The 16,200-nt window shown below is 47.7% G+C and overlaps 1 protein-coding gene across 1 annotated transcript; it reads right to left on the reverse strand.

The window, feature by feature from the left end:
• Window positions 1-218: 218 nt before the first annotated feature.
• Window positions 219-14,188, reverse strand: LOC124566136 (facilitated trehalose transporter Tret1-like). The gene is made up of 2 exons (XM_047131026.1): window positions 13,643-14,188; window positions 219-1,478 (listed from the first exon to the last, which is right to left on the reverse strand). Exons 1-2 carry the CDS (start codon window positions 14,186-14,188, stop codon window positions 882-884), a joined length of 1,143 nt encoding a protein of 380 aa, XP_046986982.1. The 3' UTR covers window positions 219-881.
• Window positions 14,189-16,200: the final 2,012 nt, after the last annotated feature.

Below are 16,200 nucleotides of genomic sequence, written 5' to 3' on the forward strand. Positions count from 1 at the left end.
CCGTCGGGTAGACCGCTCGCCTGGTGCAAGTCTTTCGATTTGACGCCACTTCGGCGACTTGCGCGTCGATGGGGATGAAATGATGATGATTAGGACAACACAACACCCAGTTCCTGAGCGGAGAAAATCTCCGACCCAGCCGGGAATCAAAACCGGGCCCTTAGGATTGACAGCCTGTCGAGCTGACCACTTTTTTTTTATCATTGAGTTTGGTCGTTGCGGACGTCACGTGACATTCGTTAAAGTCCGATTGTTGATCCTTCCACTCAGTTACCACTCAGCTACCGGGGGCGGACATTAGTTGGACTGATAACGTAAGAACATGGTTCGCAGAATCAAAGAAGAAAGGAACACATAGAGAACACATACAAGAAAAAGCGACAAGATGATAGGACATGTATCAATACATCAAGAAATAGATGGAGCTGCAGAGGGGAGTAGGGGAGGAGATCGGAATACACTCAACAAATAATTGAGGGTGTTGAGTGCAAGTACTAGTTTCCGATGAAGAGATAAGCAGAGAAGAAGAAGTCGTGGTAAACAGCGTCAAACGAGTGAAAAGATTGTCGACCCAAAATAGATAGTACCATAGTAAGTTGCCTGTAGCCTTTGTGAAGGGGAAAGTCAACAACAATTTCAGTCTATTATTTTACCTCGCAAGTGACTGATGGGAGATTGTGTGTGTGTGTGTGTGTGTGTGTGTGTGTGTGTGTGTGTGTGTGTGTGCGTATAGACAGAGAGAGAGAGTGTGTGTGTGTTTGATGATTCATTGACTACTGTATCAACTGCGGCAGAAGTGTTCTTTTGCTTTCCAAACAGTTCTAATGAGGACAACAGCGCAGTCTCTTTTCAGTCTTGCTGGGAGAGAAAGCCACTCGCTGCTAGACATGTCCTGACGTTTGGTCGGTCTCCTGCACGTTGTCGCAGCTGCCGGAACTTATGCAGCAGGAGGTGCCGCCCTGCCTCGACAGGTGGCACTGTATCTGGTGGCCCGTGAGGCCGCGCGTCTCCGGGAGCAGCGCCGTGACGAAGACTGTGTAGGCGGCGCAGATGCAGCCCAGCACCCAGTAGGCGGCCGACGTGCCGAAGAGGCGGACGAACTCGTCGAAGAAGCCGGTCATGAGGGCGCAGGCGAGCCAGCTGACGGACGTGGCGGCGCCGACGGCCCAGCGCTTGTCTCCGGGCGGCAGCAGCTCGGCGATCAGCAGCCACGACAGCGGGCCCAGCCCCACGGCGAAGCCGATGAGGAAGAGGTTGATGGCCACGAGTGGCAGCCAGCCGGCCGCGAGCTGCAGCCACGGCCAACCCTGGTGCACCGCCAGCGTCAAGTGCGAGAACGTCATCAGCAGCCCGGAGCTGATCATCAGCGGGCGACGACCCGCGTTCTCCACCAGCACCGAAGAGAATCCGGTCGCCACGAACTGGATGGCACCCGTTATCACCATCGACAGCTGCGGGGAGATGGACGTCCCTGCTTCCTGTATAACAGAAAGCACGTCTTCCAGGAACCAAATGCAGAATCTCACCCATCGAAAGTAACACCTCTAAAGGGAAAGGAAAGAAGTGGCCCTAGAGGGGCTTTTACTGACAGTTTGATATTATGACGATCGTCACTTGTACACAGGAGCCTATGCCTTAGATATAAAGTCCCTTTACACCTGAACTAAAAGCACTCCGTCTTCAGGCCAAAAGTGGCCCATCAGGACCAGCCGACCGCCGTGTAATCCTCAGCTGAGGATGAAGATAGGAGGGGCATGTGGTCAGCACACCGCTCTCCTAGTCGTTATGATGGTTTTCTTTGACGGGAGCCGCCACTATTCGGTCGAGTAGCTCCTCAGTTGTCATCACGAGGCTGAGTGCACCCCGAAAAATGGCAACAGCTCATGGCGGCCCGGATGGTCAATTCGGGAGGACGACGGTTCAATCCCGCTTCCAACCATCCTGATTTAGGTTTTCCGTGATTTCCCTAAATCGCTCCAGGCAAATGCCGGGATAGTTCCTTTAAAAGGGCACGGCCGACTTCCTTCCCCGTCCCTCCCTAATCCGATGAGACCGATGACGTCGCTGTCTGGTCTGCTCCCCCAAACAATGCAATCCCCAATCCAAGAGCCAGCCACGCCCGACAGCGCTTAATTTCATTGATCTGACGGGAACCGGTGTATCCACTGCGGCAAGACCGTTCACACACCTGAACTAAAAGCGTGTAACAAAGTGTCATAATAACATATTTACGATTTCAACATCTCGTTCTGATCATTCATATGGCAACAGTGCTCATCACATGAATTGCAAGGTGATTGGCCACACAACTGCCACGTGACTGCCCTGGGAGGAGAATAAAGTCTGTGACTTGAACAACTGATTGATTGTCTCTGCCTGTTTGGTGAAGAACATTGACAGGTACCAGAGATCACTTTGGAGTAACGCTTAGTGACAAGTTTGGATTCATGAAGGGAGGCATAACAACGAAAATATGAGAATAGTGATGGATAGATCTCGTGATGGTTCTGTAAGGAGCTCCAAATCATAAGAGTTCGATCATGTGGTAGATAGATGACTGCCCCGATAGCTGAGTGGTCATTGTGGCTGACTGCCATACCAAGGGCCCCGGGTTCCATCCCCAGTTGGGTTGGAGATTTCCCCCCCTGAGGAACTGAGTGTTGTGTTGTCTCAATCATCATCATCTCATACCCATCGACACGCAAGTCTACAAAGTGGCGACAACTAGAAAGACTTGCACCAGACGACTGGTCTGCCCGACGGACGACCCTAGCCACACGACATTTCATTTTCTCATGTGGTAAAAGAAAGGTTTTCGCTTGACACGTGTATTACATGTCCGCCACTCTGTGTGGTCCATCAATCTGAGAGGAAATAAGTACTGAAATTACTGTATCGGCGATGGGGTCACCCTACAAGTCAGCCAGAATGTGTGCTGCAGAACCTGGAAGTAAAAGGAGCACTGTGTTACTCCACATCAAAAATGACTTAGCTGCTAATGCAGATGAGTAGGAGGACATGGAAGCGCATCATGCCGTGCACTGATAATTGTGGTACATCCATTACCGCGTCTAATACCGTGTAGCAAAACCGTTGACCTCAAAATCCACTCGTCCAGAAATTGATAAATACAGGTCCTGTATGGTTTTCAATAAAATCTTATGCCATTCTTTATGCAAAATAGTGGCAAGTTTAAATAACAATGATGGAGGTGAATAGCGGTCACGCACCCTTTGCTCTAAAATAGACCACAAAGGCTCAGAGATATTGACATCTTGTGACTGTGGTGGTTAGGGAAGACGCAAAAATTCATCCATCCTTATGCCTACAGAACAATTCTGAAGTTTTCTTGGAACACAGCATTGCTATTGACGAACTAACATTGCACCGTGAGATGGACCGGATCAGCCAAAATGCTGAAAACCATGGTACCCATGGAATAACACGATATGGCTGACCAAATAATCACCGGCATCCTCACAATTTTCACTCTTGGAACATAAACTCGCTCAGAGTTTGGGAACAGTGTGCAACAAGACTCATCCGACCAAATAGCTCTCTAGCTCTCTTCCATTGCTCTATAGCTCAGATTTTATTGCTTTGTCACCACGTTTTCTTGTTACAGGCATTTGTATCGCCGTTGTGTGGTTTTGGAATTCCATCTCTCCCTGAAATTCCCTGCTTTTAAAGCGTCCTTCGTGTTGGAAATTTTTGGTAAGATCCTGAGGGACCAAACTGCTGAGGTCATAGTTCTCTAAGGTTACACTACTTAATCTAACTTAAACTAACTTACGGTAAGAACAACACACACACCCATGCCCGACGGACGACCCGAACATCCGACGGGGAGAGGCGCGCGGATCATGACAAGCCGTCCAAGACCGCGCGGCTATCCCGCGCGGCTCTTCGTCTTGTTTTGGTGCTGACAGGGTCTGCAAATGCGACATTCAGCTCTGCAGTGACTTTTTCAGCTGTCGTCCTGCTATATTTCGTCATAGTCCTCTTCAATGCTGGACTCGCATTCGGGAGGACGAAGGTTCAATCCCGTGTCCGGCCATCCTGATTCAGGTTTTCCGTGATTTCCCTAAATCGCTCCAGGCAAATGCAAGGGTGGTTCATTTGATACGGCACGGCCGACTTCTTTCCCAATGCTTCCCTAATCCGATGAGACCGATTACCTCGCTGTCTGGTCTCCTCCCCCAAACAACCCAAACCAACCTCTTTAATGACCGTCTGTCGCAATTAGTCAGTGCACTTTAGTCCGTGTTGGGACTTACCGGATGATGTTTTATCGCTCTCCCTGTATGCGGAATAAATTTTTGATACGGTGTCTCCTGAAACATCAAACACGGAAGCGCCCACCACAGGAGCATCAACCATTTGGCCTCGCTCGAATTCAATTGGTTCCGATGTAACACACTCATAGTTACATAGAGCGCAGTTTGGACCACGACTGACACGTATTGACGACAGCGCACAGCTGCCGTTCGAGGTCAGGCACAAAAAAAAAGAAAAAAGAAAAAAAAGGTTCAAATGTCTGTGAAATCTTATGGGATCTAACTGCTAAGGTCATTAGTCCCTAAGCTTACACACTACTTAACCTAAATTATCCTAAGGACAAACAAACACATCCATGCCCGAGGGAGGGCTCGAACCTCCGCCGGGACCAGTTGCACAGTGCATGACTGCAGCGCCTCAGACCGGGTCAGGTACAAAAACCCATCCTACAGTCTTGGCTAGCATCAGCATTTATGTTCACGCATACATTTCTCATGGTGTTCCCATATTTTTGTCCAACTATATTTCGTCACCATATGGAGGCACATTCGGGAAGTGACGGAGATAGCATTTGCGTGAAACATTGTTCCGCTTTATGCTGCCATGACTGCAACAAGTACACCACATCACAATTAATAAAATTTTCTAGGCTATTATGCCCTCGTGGTCGAATGGATTTCACTTTAAAAGCCGATGTTTCGTTCCCATCTGCGGAGGACATTTTCAAGGGGGCTCGTAGCTTTGCTGAATGTTCGATTCACAGCCTGGCTCACTACTGACTCAGTAGTGCTCAGTAGCGAGCCACGGTGTTAATCGAACATTCAGCAAAGCTACGAGCCCCCTTGAAAATGTCCTCCGCAGATGGAGACGAGACGTCGGGTTTTAAAGTGAAATCCATTCGACCACGGCGTAATAGCCCGGAACATTTTATTAATTGTGATATTTCCGGCCGTTAAAGTTTACATTTTACAATTACACCACATTTGGCAGTTGACCATCTGCAGGAGGTAAAAATCCAGCCCACGTGCTGAATCGATAGTTCAAGATCGATGTCATTCTTGAAATCTTCGTAGCGTAATGGGTATTCCATGCGATTTCGCAATTGCAGCCGGATGACGTCTTATCACGATATTCCGGTTGACTGCCAGGTGAGTTTTATACTGGAGATTGCTGAGCGTATTGGTCAGATAAAACAGGCAGCATCTCCACAGGGCATCATGCGACTTCAGATTGCGCCACGGTTGTGTAGATAAGGAGGGGTTTTGACTGCCTGCGTAGAGTGTTACGTCTGCGTACTTTGTAAATAAGCAAGGGTCCCTAAGGGTCTTGTGAAGGTCAGCTATGGACGTTTACGAAGTGAATTTATGATTTCTTCGCCTAATGAGTTGATGTGGTCTGAAGAAGACGTTCCATATAGAATCTGATGGATTTTATGTGGATGATTGAATATATGGGTGGTGGCACTAAGTATTGTACAAAGTGTTGAGATTATAGGGGCGAGCGTTCGTGGTGGAAAACTTTTCTCTAAATACGGCATTCTTCCGAAGTGTGTGTCGGCGGCCAGTCACCACGCTTCCCCGCTATACGTGGTAGCACTGGAAATACTCAGTTTTGCGATATTTGATAGTGGATCACTCTTAAAGAGAGAGTACAATTAGCAAAATAGAGCAACCCTTGTTCACTGGTTATGTGTGACACCCATGACTATGGTAAGACAAAGTGGAGCTTTTCTGGTGTCCGTCGCAGGCCTTATACAAGCAACTGGCACGGTGTCACGTGCGCATACGTGGCGGCCGTATGACAGGCCTCTGTCGGGTTTAACGTCCTCTATTAACTGTTACCCCATATGAGGCGAAGAGGGAATTCGCAACAGAGTTTTTGATTGCACGTCCCTTGTCGATCTGTAGGTACACAGAGTTAAGATTCAGTGGTCAAAATAATAAAATTAACTTTCTCTGGGCATGATATTTGGTAAAAAAATTGTATTTGCGAGGATATTAAACAAGTAACCGTAGCCCACTCCTTTTCAAGTTGAAAGCCACCATTATAATTAATGAGGTCATCCTACAATCGTGATTTGTACATACCTCAATAAATGAATCGAAGAGAGACCATATTGTGGCCAAGATTTTCGTTTGCTAGGCATTTCTCGCATATGAAGCTAACGTTTCAGGTAAATTAGGCATAAATTAGGCTTACTCTTAAACAAGCATGTTCAAGTAATCTCTAGGCCAACTACAAAGGTCATTGTTCTTCCGTGCTCGGTAAAAGATGATGTGGGCTTGCGGAAGACAGGACTGTAGAGAATACAACGTCGATATGGCAAACACTACTTTATGCGGGTCACGTGCACAGTTCATGAAATGTGCTTGTAACATGAACACCACACTCGCCTTTCACAGCAAAGTTAAGACAGATATTGCTGAGCACTGCATCTAGGCGGAACACTTCATGGATTATTCTGACGCGAAAATCACTGCCATGACGTAATCGTTCTGAGATTCAGTTATTAAGGAATGTGTAGAAATACGTGGAAGAGCTCACGAATCGTTATGGCAGCGTTTAACTTATCCAGTAATGGATACTGCTGATTTCCTTAATATATCCATATAAATATAATTTTGCTCCTAAAATCACGCCTAGAGACAGTTAATTTTATTATTTTGACCTCCGTAGATACGCATTTCAGTTGAGACTATCCACGCAATACTACTGTAACGCATGCTTCTGGAGCAACATTTTATTGAGGCTGCTGGATGCGACAAAGATCGGTCAAACAACAAAAGACTAAGCTCATGCTCCTCGGCGCTGTTACTTTGAACACGGTGTTAGGACATTCCTATTACAAACTTCTAGGACTCGTAGAGGGGAGAGGGTACATAATATTTTCAAAAGGAACCAACGTGCGGAAACGTCATCCAACGACACTACAGAGTGTCACGGAGCGTCAAAGTCATAAGCGCCGGGGCCTGTAAATGTATGTACATGTGTAGTTGTCCATGATGATGTTACAGACTTTCAAGGATGATGGAGAAGAATAAATGTGTCAATTTGAGGTAAGGGTCCCTGTACCGATAACGAACGAATCAAAAGTTAAAAGCGAAAACCGTTCTGATACTTCTGACAGTGGAATACATGCACCAGTACTCTTGTTGCTGCGATTGTAGGGTAGGCAACTATCAGAGGTGGCAGTATGGACCAAAAAAAGAAAAAATGTGTGGCAAACATGGGCTCTATATTGCATATCTTACGAGGTATGAGCACTTGTTCAATATAGCAGATGCGTTTCACGCTAGCGAAGGTTAACAAATGCTCACTGCATTTCAGAGCCATAATTTACAGGACATTTTTACTTGTTTTCATCCGTACTGAAAGTTACACACCTTACATTCTTAGCGAAAACGGTACCGGTCCATGTATTCCATTGTTAGAGGTAGCAGAATGATTTTTACTTGTAGCTTTCGACTCGTTCATTTCCGAGCCAGGGAACTTTCCCTCAATTGGTACGTTTATCCGTCTGCACCGCTCTTAAACATCTGTAATATCATCAGACAGCCACCCTGTATGTACATACAAGGTGACAATTACTGAACTATATGAAGAAAAACGTAAATTAGTTACAAGCTACGGCGTGAACACGCTTTATTCAACATGTAAACGTTGCTCTCCTCTCGGTACCCTAAAGTCAGAACGCGGTCCCCAAAGTGCTCCTCCAGGACGTCAAAGACCCTCTGCTTCTATTGGGTCGAGCTCCGTCTTGCATGAGTCGCATAGTCGAAATCAGGGTCACTTTGGATAACGGAGATGAAATCACCTTCCAAAACCTTCAAGTGCCGTTCGGTAGTCACCGTGCCATTAAGGTATATCGCACCGATTATTCCGTGACTGGACACTGCACATTATACAGTAAGGGTGAAGATACTTCTATGTCGCGAAATGCGATTTCTCAGTCCCAATATGCGCCAATTTTGCTTATACACTAGCCCATCCAGATGAATGTGGCTTCGTCGCTAAATCAAACCATGCACGCACATACTAATTCGCAAGACCTAGAAGTGTGTAAAGGGAATTTCCGAACAATCTGTATAAAGCAACGACGTGCAACAGTAATCTACAGTGTGAAGCTCACATGAAGACGTCAGAATGACTGTCAACCCATTTATCTTGACCAGTTGTCGACTTCATGCGTTTGCAATCTCAAAATTTCAGGGGCTAGATAGAATGTCGTTATTGTCACCTTGCTTTCTGCATATCAAGTTCGATTTGGAATTCTGTCTGTTACGCATTGCTGTGTAGACATTTATGACTTCGTTCACTGGCAATGAGTGTGTAACATTCACTCTGTCACACGTTTCCGGTCAGAGACTCGACATCGATCTTGAGTTTCCGGACGCTACTTGGTTCTCGAAGGGGATCTGTCTAGCTTGTGGCAGGCTACATACACTGACGAACCATAGAAACTGGTACACCTGCCTAATATCGTGTAGGGCCCCCGCAAGCACGCAGAAGCGCCGCGAAGCGAAGTGTCATGGACTCGACTACTGTCTGAAGTAGTGCTGAAGGGAACTGACATCATGAATCCTCCAGAGCTGTCCGTAAATCCGTAAGTGTGCGAATGGTGGAGTTCTCTTCTGAACAGCATGTTGCAAGGCATCCCAGATATGCTCAATAATGTTCATGTCTGGGGAGTTGGTGGCCAGCGGAAGTGCTTAAACTCAGAAGAGTGTTCCTGGAGCCACTCCGTGGGTGCCTCATTTTCCTCCTGGAATTGCCCACGTCCGTTGGAATGCACAATGGACATAAATGGGTGCAGATGATCACACAAGATGCTTACGTATGTGTCACCTCTCACAGTTGTATCCAGATGTATCAGACGTCCCATATCCATCCAGCTGCACACGCCCGACACCATTACAAAGCATCCAGCAGCTTGAACAGTCCCCTGCTGACATGCAGGTTCCATGGATTCATGTGGTTGTCTCCATACCCATATACGTCCATCCGCTCGATACACTTTGAAATGAGACTCAATCGACCAGGCAACATGTGTCCAGTCATCAATAGTCCAACGTCGGTGTTGACGGGCCCAGGCGATGCGTAAAGCTTTGTGCCTTGCAGTCATCAAGGGACCACGAGTGGGCCTTCGGCTGCGGAAGCCCATATCGACAATGTTGCTTTGAATGATACGCATGCTGACACTTGTTGATGGCCCAGCATTCAAAAATGGGTCAAATGGCTCTGAGCACTATGGGACTCAACTGCTGAGGTCATTAGTCCCCTAGAACTTAGAACTAGTTAAACCTAACTAACCTAAGGACATCACAAACATCCATGCCCGAGGCAGGATTCGAACCTGCGACCGTAGCGGTCTTGCGGTTCCAGACTGCAGCGCCTTTAACCGCACGGCCACTTCGGCCGGCCGGCCCAGCATTGAGATATGCCGCAATTTGCGGAAGAACTGCACTTCTTCAATTGTGATGTGTCCCGTTCTTGCAGGATCTTTTTCAGGCCGCATCGTTGTCGGAGATTTAATGTTTTGCCAGATTCCTGATATTCATGGTACACTCGTGAAATGGTAGTACGGGAAAATCCCCCCTCCATCGCTACTTCGGAGATGCTGTGTCCCATTGCTCGTGCGCTGACTGTAACAACATGTTGAAACTCACCTAAATCTTGATAATCTCTCATTGTAGCAGCAGTAACCGATCTGACAATGGCGCCAGACAGCTGTTGTCTTATATAGGCGTTGCCGACCACAGTGCCGTATTCTGCCTGTTTACATATCTCTGTATTTGAATACGCATGCCTATACCAGTTTCTTTGGCCTTCAATGTACAATAATAACCGTGAGCTAAAGTCTGTGTAGTAGAAAAATAATCTAAAGGGGCCAAACTACGCAAAGCGATTTTTTCCCAAATGAACACCCAAGCCGATTTTAGGAGTGTACTAGTAAGATAACTATCAATACGTGTATGAAGAATGACGTTCCTCCCATCTTGGCAGGTGGAATTGTAGCACACAAAAATTTCTTAAGGACTCAAAATTAACAGCAGAATTGTAAAGAAATCTAATTTCAGAAATTAATGAGTAATCAATATTTGGTACGAATATTCTGCTGTCTGACCATTAATATTTGTGATAAGATATGTTTTGTTTCTTCCTGTGTAGTCAAAAGATAATCTATAAGAGACGAAAATCTATGGAGGATTTAGTGAAGAATTCTGTTTCGTGAAGCTATATAATGTGGAGGAGTTTGTAAGGACGTGGTAGCGCTACGACCATCAACATTTGCCCAGCGAATTCCGGCCATCTATCCCTTCCCCCCTCCCCCCCCCCCCCCCCCAACCAACCCACCATAATATAAACGTTAAGGTTCCAAAACTAATGGGAAACACCAGCAAAATTCTAGAGGTAGGCACAATGAAATAGCCAGTAGCAGAAGTGAGAGAACCCTACACAGATTAAACAGGCTGCTCAAAGGTAGGAAGATAAAAGCAATGGAATATTGATATGAAGTTGAGGAATAATTTTTTGAAAGTGTTCTTCTCGACCAAAAAATTGTATGAAAATTAAATGCAAATCATAGGAAAATCGAATAAACAGAAAATGTAGATATTTGAGGTTGTTTTAGGGTAAATGTTGCAGCATGTTGGAACAGCAGTATGAATACACATGATTGACTATTCTGAAGGGGTAGAGTGGTCTAGTCCTTGGGTATTTCGCCAAGCTAGTTTGTTGCTCTCTTCCCGTTGCCTTGATCGTATTAACTAGGACAGCATGAATATGGCAGCAAGTCAGTTCGCCGAAATATGGCGAACAGTAGACGGCGCTACATTAGATAATCCCGCAAGAGCAGTTCAGAATTATCACCAGCCTATGATGTTTAGAATCAGTTTCGGTGTCGTGTGAACGGATAAATATAACAGAGGTACTTAAAAGGTAATGACCAAGAATAATCGATGATGTAGCTGAGTATGGCGTCTATACCGCTGAACCTTCTTGGAATGTCCACTCTCTGATTTTTAACAGCCACGTCTGACTTTTACATTTCAAATCATTTCTTCTCGTGTCCTAAGTCCTCAACATCAAGGCTGACTTGAACATTCCACTTTTTCACTACAGTATCTACCTTTTAGATAAGGTAAGAACATGCTTTCTTCGACTCCTACCTTGCTCTAATTGTTTGTCTCATTCGCGTGTTCTTATTAGTCTCTAGTAAAGATATCATCTTTGCGCTGGAATCTTCCTCCAACGGCTCAAGTCTTCAACATCTCCACAGCTAATAAATTCCTTCCTTTCGTGTTTCGCCATACACAGAGCCGGAAAAAAAGAAGCAACACCTCAGAGGACTGCGTTTACTGGCATCAGTGAGTAATGCGTGCATACTGAGGGATTGTATTGTTAGTTAATCGTCAGTCACGGTCATCCACAATCGACGACGCTCTGAAGGCCTGTCTGTGCGCCCTCTGTTTCGACTCCGCAGGCAGTAGCTGTGAAGAAAATGGTTCAAATGGCTCTGAGCACTATGGGACTTAACATCTATGGTCATCAGTCCCCTAGAACTCAGAACTACTTAAACCTAACTAACCTAAGGACAGCACACAACACCCAGCCATCACGAGGCAGAGAAAATCCCTGACCCCGCCGGGAATCGAACCCAGGAACCCGGGCGTGGGAAGCGAGAACGCTACCGCACGACCACGAGATGCGGGCAGCTGTGAAGAGTTTAGAGGTGAACAGTGTGTGCAACATTCGTTCTATGGTACAACCACGCTCCGCCGACAAACTCATTCTCCCGTTAAACAACTTCAGCCATTTGAACAGAATCGCATTACAGGCCTGAGGGTAGCTGAATTGACGTTTCGAATGGTTGCTGCGCATGTTCGGCACAATATATCGCTGCTTTCTGCAGTGGTATGTGGAACATCCCCACATCCGCAGACAAGGTTCTGGACGTCCTTGTACGAGTAGTAGAGACATACATCACGATCGATGTATTGCGATATCAGCTGTGGGCGACAGAACGTCATCCAGGGAAGAAATATGGGTACATTTTGTTGCATCCGATGTGTCACCAGTGACCACTGGGAGCCGTCTGCTCGCAGCAGGACCAAGATAGTACGTGTCTCTGGTCAGGCTATCACTGACCGCACGACGCAGCCAAGCATGGCTATTCTAGTGCCATCAAAAGGTCGAGAGTGATATGGCACTCTGCTCTCTTCGGTGTTGAGAGTAGAGCCTGTCTGAATACGAGCGATTGTCATACAGGTATACGGCCTAGTACTGCTGAGCGACCTATTACAGAGTGTATTCACCCACGACAAGGTTCGATTTCCACGTTTCATGGTGGGTTGGGTTGGGTTGATTTCGGGGGAAGAGACAAACTGGAAGGCCACCGGTCTCATCAGATTAGGGAAGGATGGGGAATGAAGTCGGCCGTGCCCTTTCAAAGGAACCATCCCGACATTTGCCTGAAGCGATTTAGGGAAATCACGGAAAACTTAAATCAGGGTGGCCGGACGCGGGATTGAACCGTCGTCCTCCCGAATGAGAGTCCAGTGAGCTAACCACTGCGCCACCTCGCTCGGTACTTCATGGTGGGATCAGTTACAGCTCGGGATAACAGTTGGTGTTAGTGCAGGGTGAAGTAACGAATGCCCGCTATAATACACAAGTTGTTATTCTCATACAACTGCCATGTCTTCGACAGGCAGGTGATGCGGTTATTCAACAGGACAATAATTTCCACATACTCCTGCTGTGACATAATGTGCTCTTCGTAGTGCACAGCAACTGCCCTGACCAGCAAGATCACCAAATGTCTCGCCAACTGAACACCTGTGGGACTGTGAAGCTGGAGCTTACATGTCCTCCAGAACGTCCAAGACCCATTGCCAAATGATAACAAAAGCTTGTCGGAATTTGTTACCAATATTCCTACAAGACCTATCATATCACCTGTCAAAAAAAAAAAAAAAAAAAGTGATGTTTTCCTCCAGTGTGCTGCATTTTTTCTGGTACTGTACATCTCCAGTTTACCCAGATGTGGACAGTGATTGAATCCAGTGGTATTAGCATTACCCTTGTGTGTGATTCACTGCTCTCTAAGTCTGAATACTCCGCGTTTTCTATGTCCTTCCTATCGTACAACTGTCACAAATATTTGATTTGTGCATTAGCAGTAAATAGCGTGTTCCGATTCCAATGACGGAAATTCATCAGGACAACCTGAAGGTGGAAACTGCTCGCCGGAGAACAGGAAATATTAGACGGGCTCTATCTGCCAAAATAACTGAAATCAGCCCGCAAAATCTGCAATATCTTTCGGAAATTATACAAACAGATAAACTGTAAATATAATGACCTGGAATATGTCGACGGTGTAGAAGAGTATGGCGTCTATGCCACTGAGCTGCTGGAAGGCCATGAGCGAGAAGACCAAGATGCAGGCGCGCGCCGTGGGCTTCTTCTGGGAAAGCGCCTGGACGCTGCGCTGCGCCTGCTCCCAGCGCTGACCCTGCCCCTCCCGGTGGCGCTGCTGCTGCTTCAGCTGCTGCGTCTCGGTCAGCACGGGCACCAGCTCTGCAGAGCCGTGGTCCAGCCGCAGCCAGGCGGCCGCCCGCTGGGCCTCGTCGTGCTTGCCCCGGCGGCGCAGGTACTCCGGGGACTCCGGCATCGTGAAGAAGGCGACGCAGAAGCAGAGCGGCAGGGCGGCCATGGCGGCGGTGAGCCAGCGCACGGGCAGCACGATGCCCAGCCCGTACACCACCAGCAGGCCGGCGGCCAGCATGAGGTCGAGAAGAGTGCCCAGCGCGCCGCGCACCTCCAGCGCCGCCACCTCCTCGGCGTACAGCGGCGCGATGGTCGTCACGCCGGCCGACGCCAGGCCGCACACCAGCCGGCCGACCATCAGCAACGAAACCTGACGACAGAATTGGCTCTTCTCGTAATCCAAATTTCTACTGAAACGTCCGTGTTTGTGGAGAACTGTAGACGCAGACGTGCTTTACGCAGCAGAATAATTTCAATGTATGTGTTTCACTTTTTCGAAGTTTTTGCTGTTAGGCCTTGTGAGGCCAGTTGAGGAGCTACTTGTTCAGAAGTAGTGGCACCGGTCACGAGAACTGAAGACGGCCGGGAGAGTGGTGTGCTGACCACTTGCTCCTCCACAGTCGCAGCTGGTGCCGTCTGAGGGTGAGGACGACACGGCGGCAGGCCTTTACCGCTGGGCCTTCAAGGCGTGTTCGGACAGTTGATCGCGAGGCTTTGGATGATCACTGCTGTCGATTCTCCCACACAGAGTCGAGAATTTATATATATATAAAAAATGAAATGAAAAGATCGTGTGGCATTGTTGGTCGGTAGGTTCCATCGGGTAAAGTTCGGCCGTGGGTTGCAAGTCTTATTTCAGGTGACGCCACATTCGGCGACTTGTCTGTCGGTGATGATGTTGACGACGACAACACAACACCTAGTCCACGATCGGAGAAAATTTCCGACCCGCCCGTGAATCGAACTCGAGCCCGCTTCATGCGAAGCAAACACATTATGAGTCAGCTAAGCAGTTGGACGAAAATTCAGAAAAATAGCCTGAAAGGTCGATAGTAGCGGAAAGTTTTTTGTAGACTACAGTATCTCTCATTCAGCGACATCTCTGTTCGCGTTGGTTTGGATCCCATGGCTTTCGCGTGAATATGGAATCGATCGATTCAGGAGCTTCGAAGTCAGCGCTATGTAGAATTAAAACCCTAAACAGGGTCAAAGCTCCAGGCCTGGACGGCATTATAGCGGACATAGTGCAATTTCTCGCACCACAGTTGGTTGCGCCTCTCACTAAGTTGGATAATGAGTGCTCGAGGCTCAAGAAATTCCCCTCTATATAGAAAAAGGCAAATGTGGTGATTATAAAGTCCAGACAAAGACCTGAGAGAGGTAAAATCGCATAGGCCCATCTGTTTGCTGGACCTGCTGGGGAATCTTTTTCAGAGGCTGCTGGCAGACAGACCGAGAGCACACCGTGTGCTGTGCGAGATGAATGACTGAGAGTTCGGCTTTCGGTCGGGGCGATCGGCGTCTGACGCAATCGCCCTGGCGGCTGAGGTCTGTGGCTCAGTCCCGCACAAGAACATAGTCGGCATCATGTAGGATTTCAGTGGTGCCTTTGACAGCCTGTGGTGGGCTTCGCTCTTCTCCTGCCTGCGGCCGAAGGAGTGCCCTCGGTCGCTATAAGGCTGTCTTAGGAACTTTTGTGAAGAAAGAGAGGTCAGGCTATCGTCCCCTAGCGAGAAAATCGCAAAAGGATAGCAAAGGGGTGTCCAGAGGACTCTGTCCTGGGGCCACTCTTGTGGGATGCCTCTTCTGGACACCTGAAACAATATCACTATTGATGTGCTATAGTTCACAACCTACGCAGACGACCTCCCCCTGCTGGTTGGCGGTCGTAGCCGCGAAGAATTGGAGCCAAAAGTGGAAAGGGCCATGTAAATCTTGACAGCACGGTTCTGCAGGGCAAAGATGACGATAGTACCCAGCAAGTCCATTTACCTACTACTGAAAGGACAGCTCACCAGAAATCCCACAGTCAGAACAGACGGCTCACCATTTCTTCGGCGCCGCGAGGCTTCATAAAGATGTACCATAACAGCATCCTAACATCCATCGTAGGGTAGGGTTCGGAAGTCTGGGCACACAGGCTCACGAGGGTCATGCCTGTAATGGCCGTGAGAAGGGTGCAGCGGAATATGCTCCTGGGGTCGGTAGGGGCATACAGAACAACTCCTGGGAAGGGAGGGGGGGGGGGGGGGAGGGGGGCGTGGGGCACTGTTAGTGTTAATGGAACTCTGTCCGCTTGGTATAAAGATCAGGGAGCAGGCAGCTTGGTTCTGGGCAAAGAAAGAAAAAGAGAGAAAATAGTTCAGATAA

The sequence above is a fragment of the Schistocerca americana genome, chromosome 1 (genome assembly GCF_021461395.2).
Source record: "Schistocerca americana isolate TAMUIC-IGC-003095 chromosome 1, iqSchAmer2.1, whole genome shotgun sequence".
Taxonomy (NCBI): domain Eukaryota; kingdom Metazoa; phylum Arthropoda; class Insecta; order Orthoptera; family Acrididae; genus Schistocerca; species Schistocerca americana.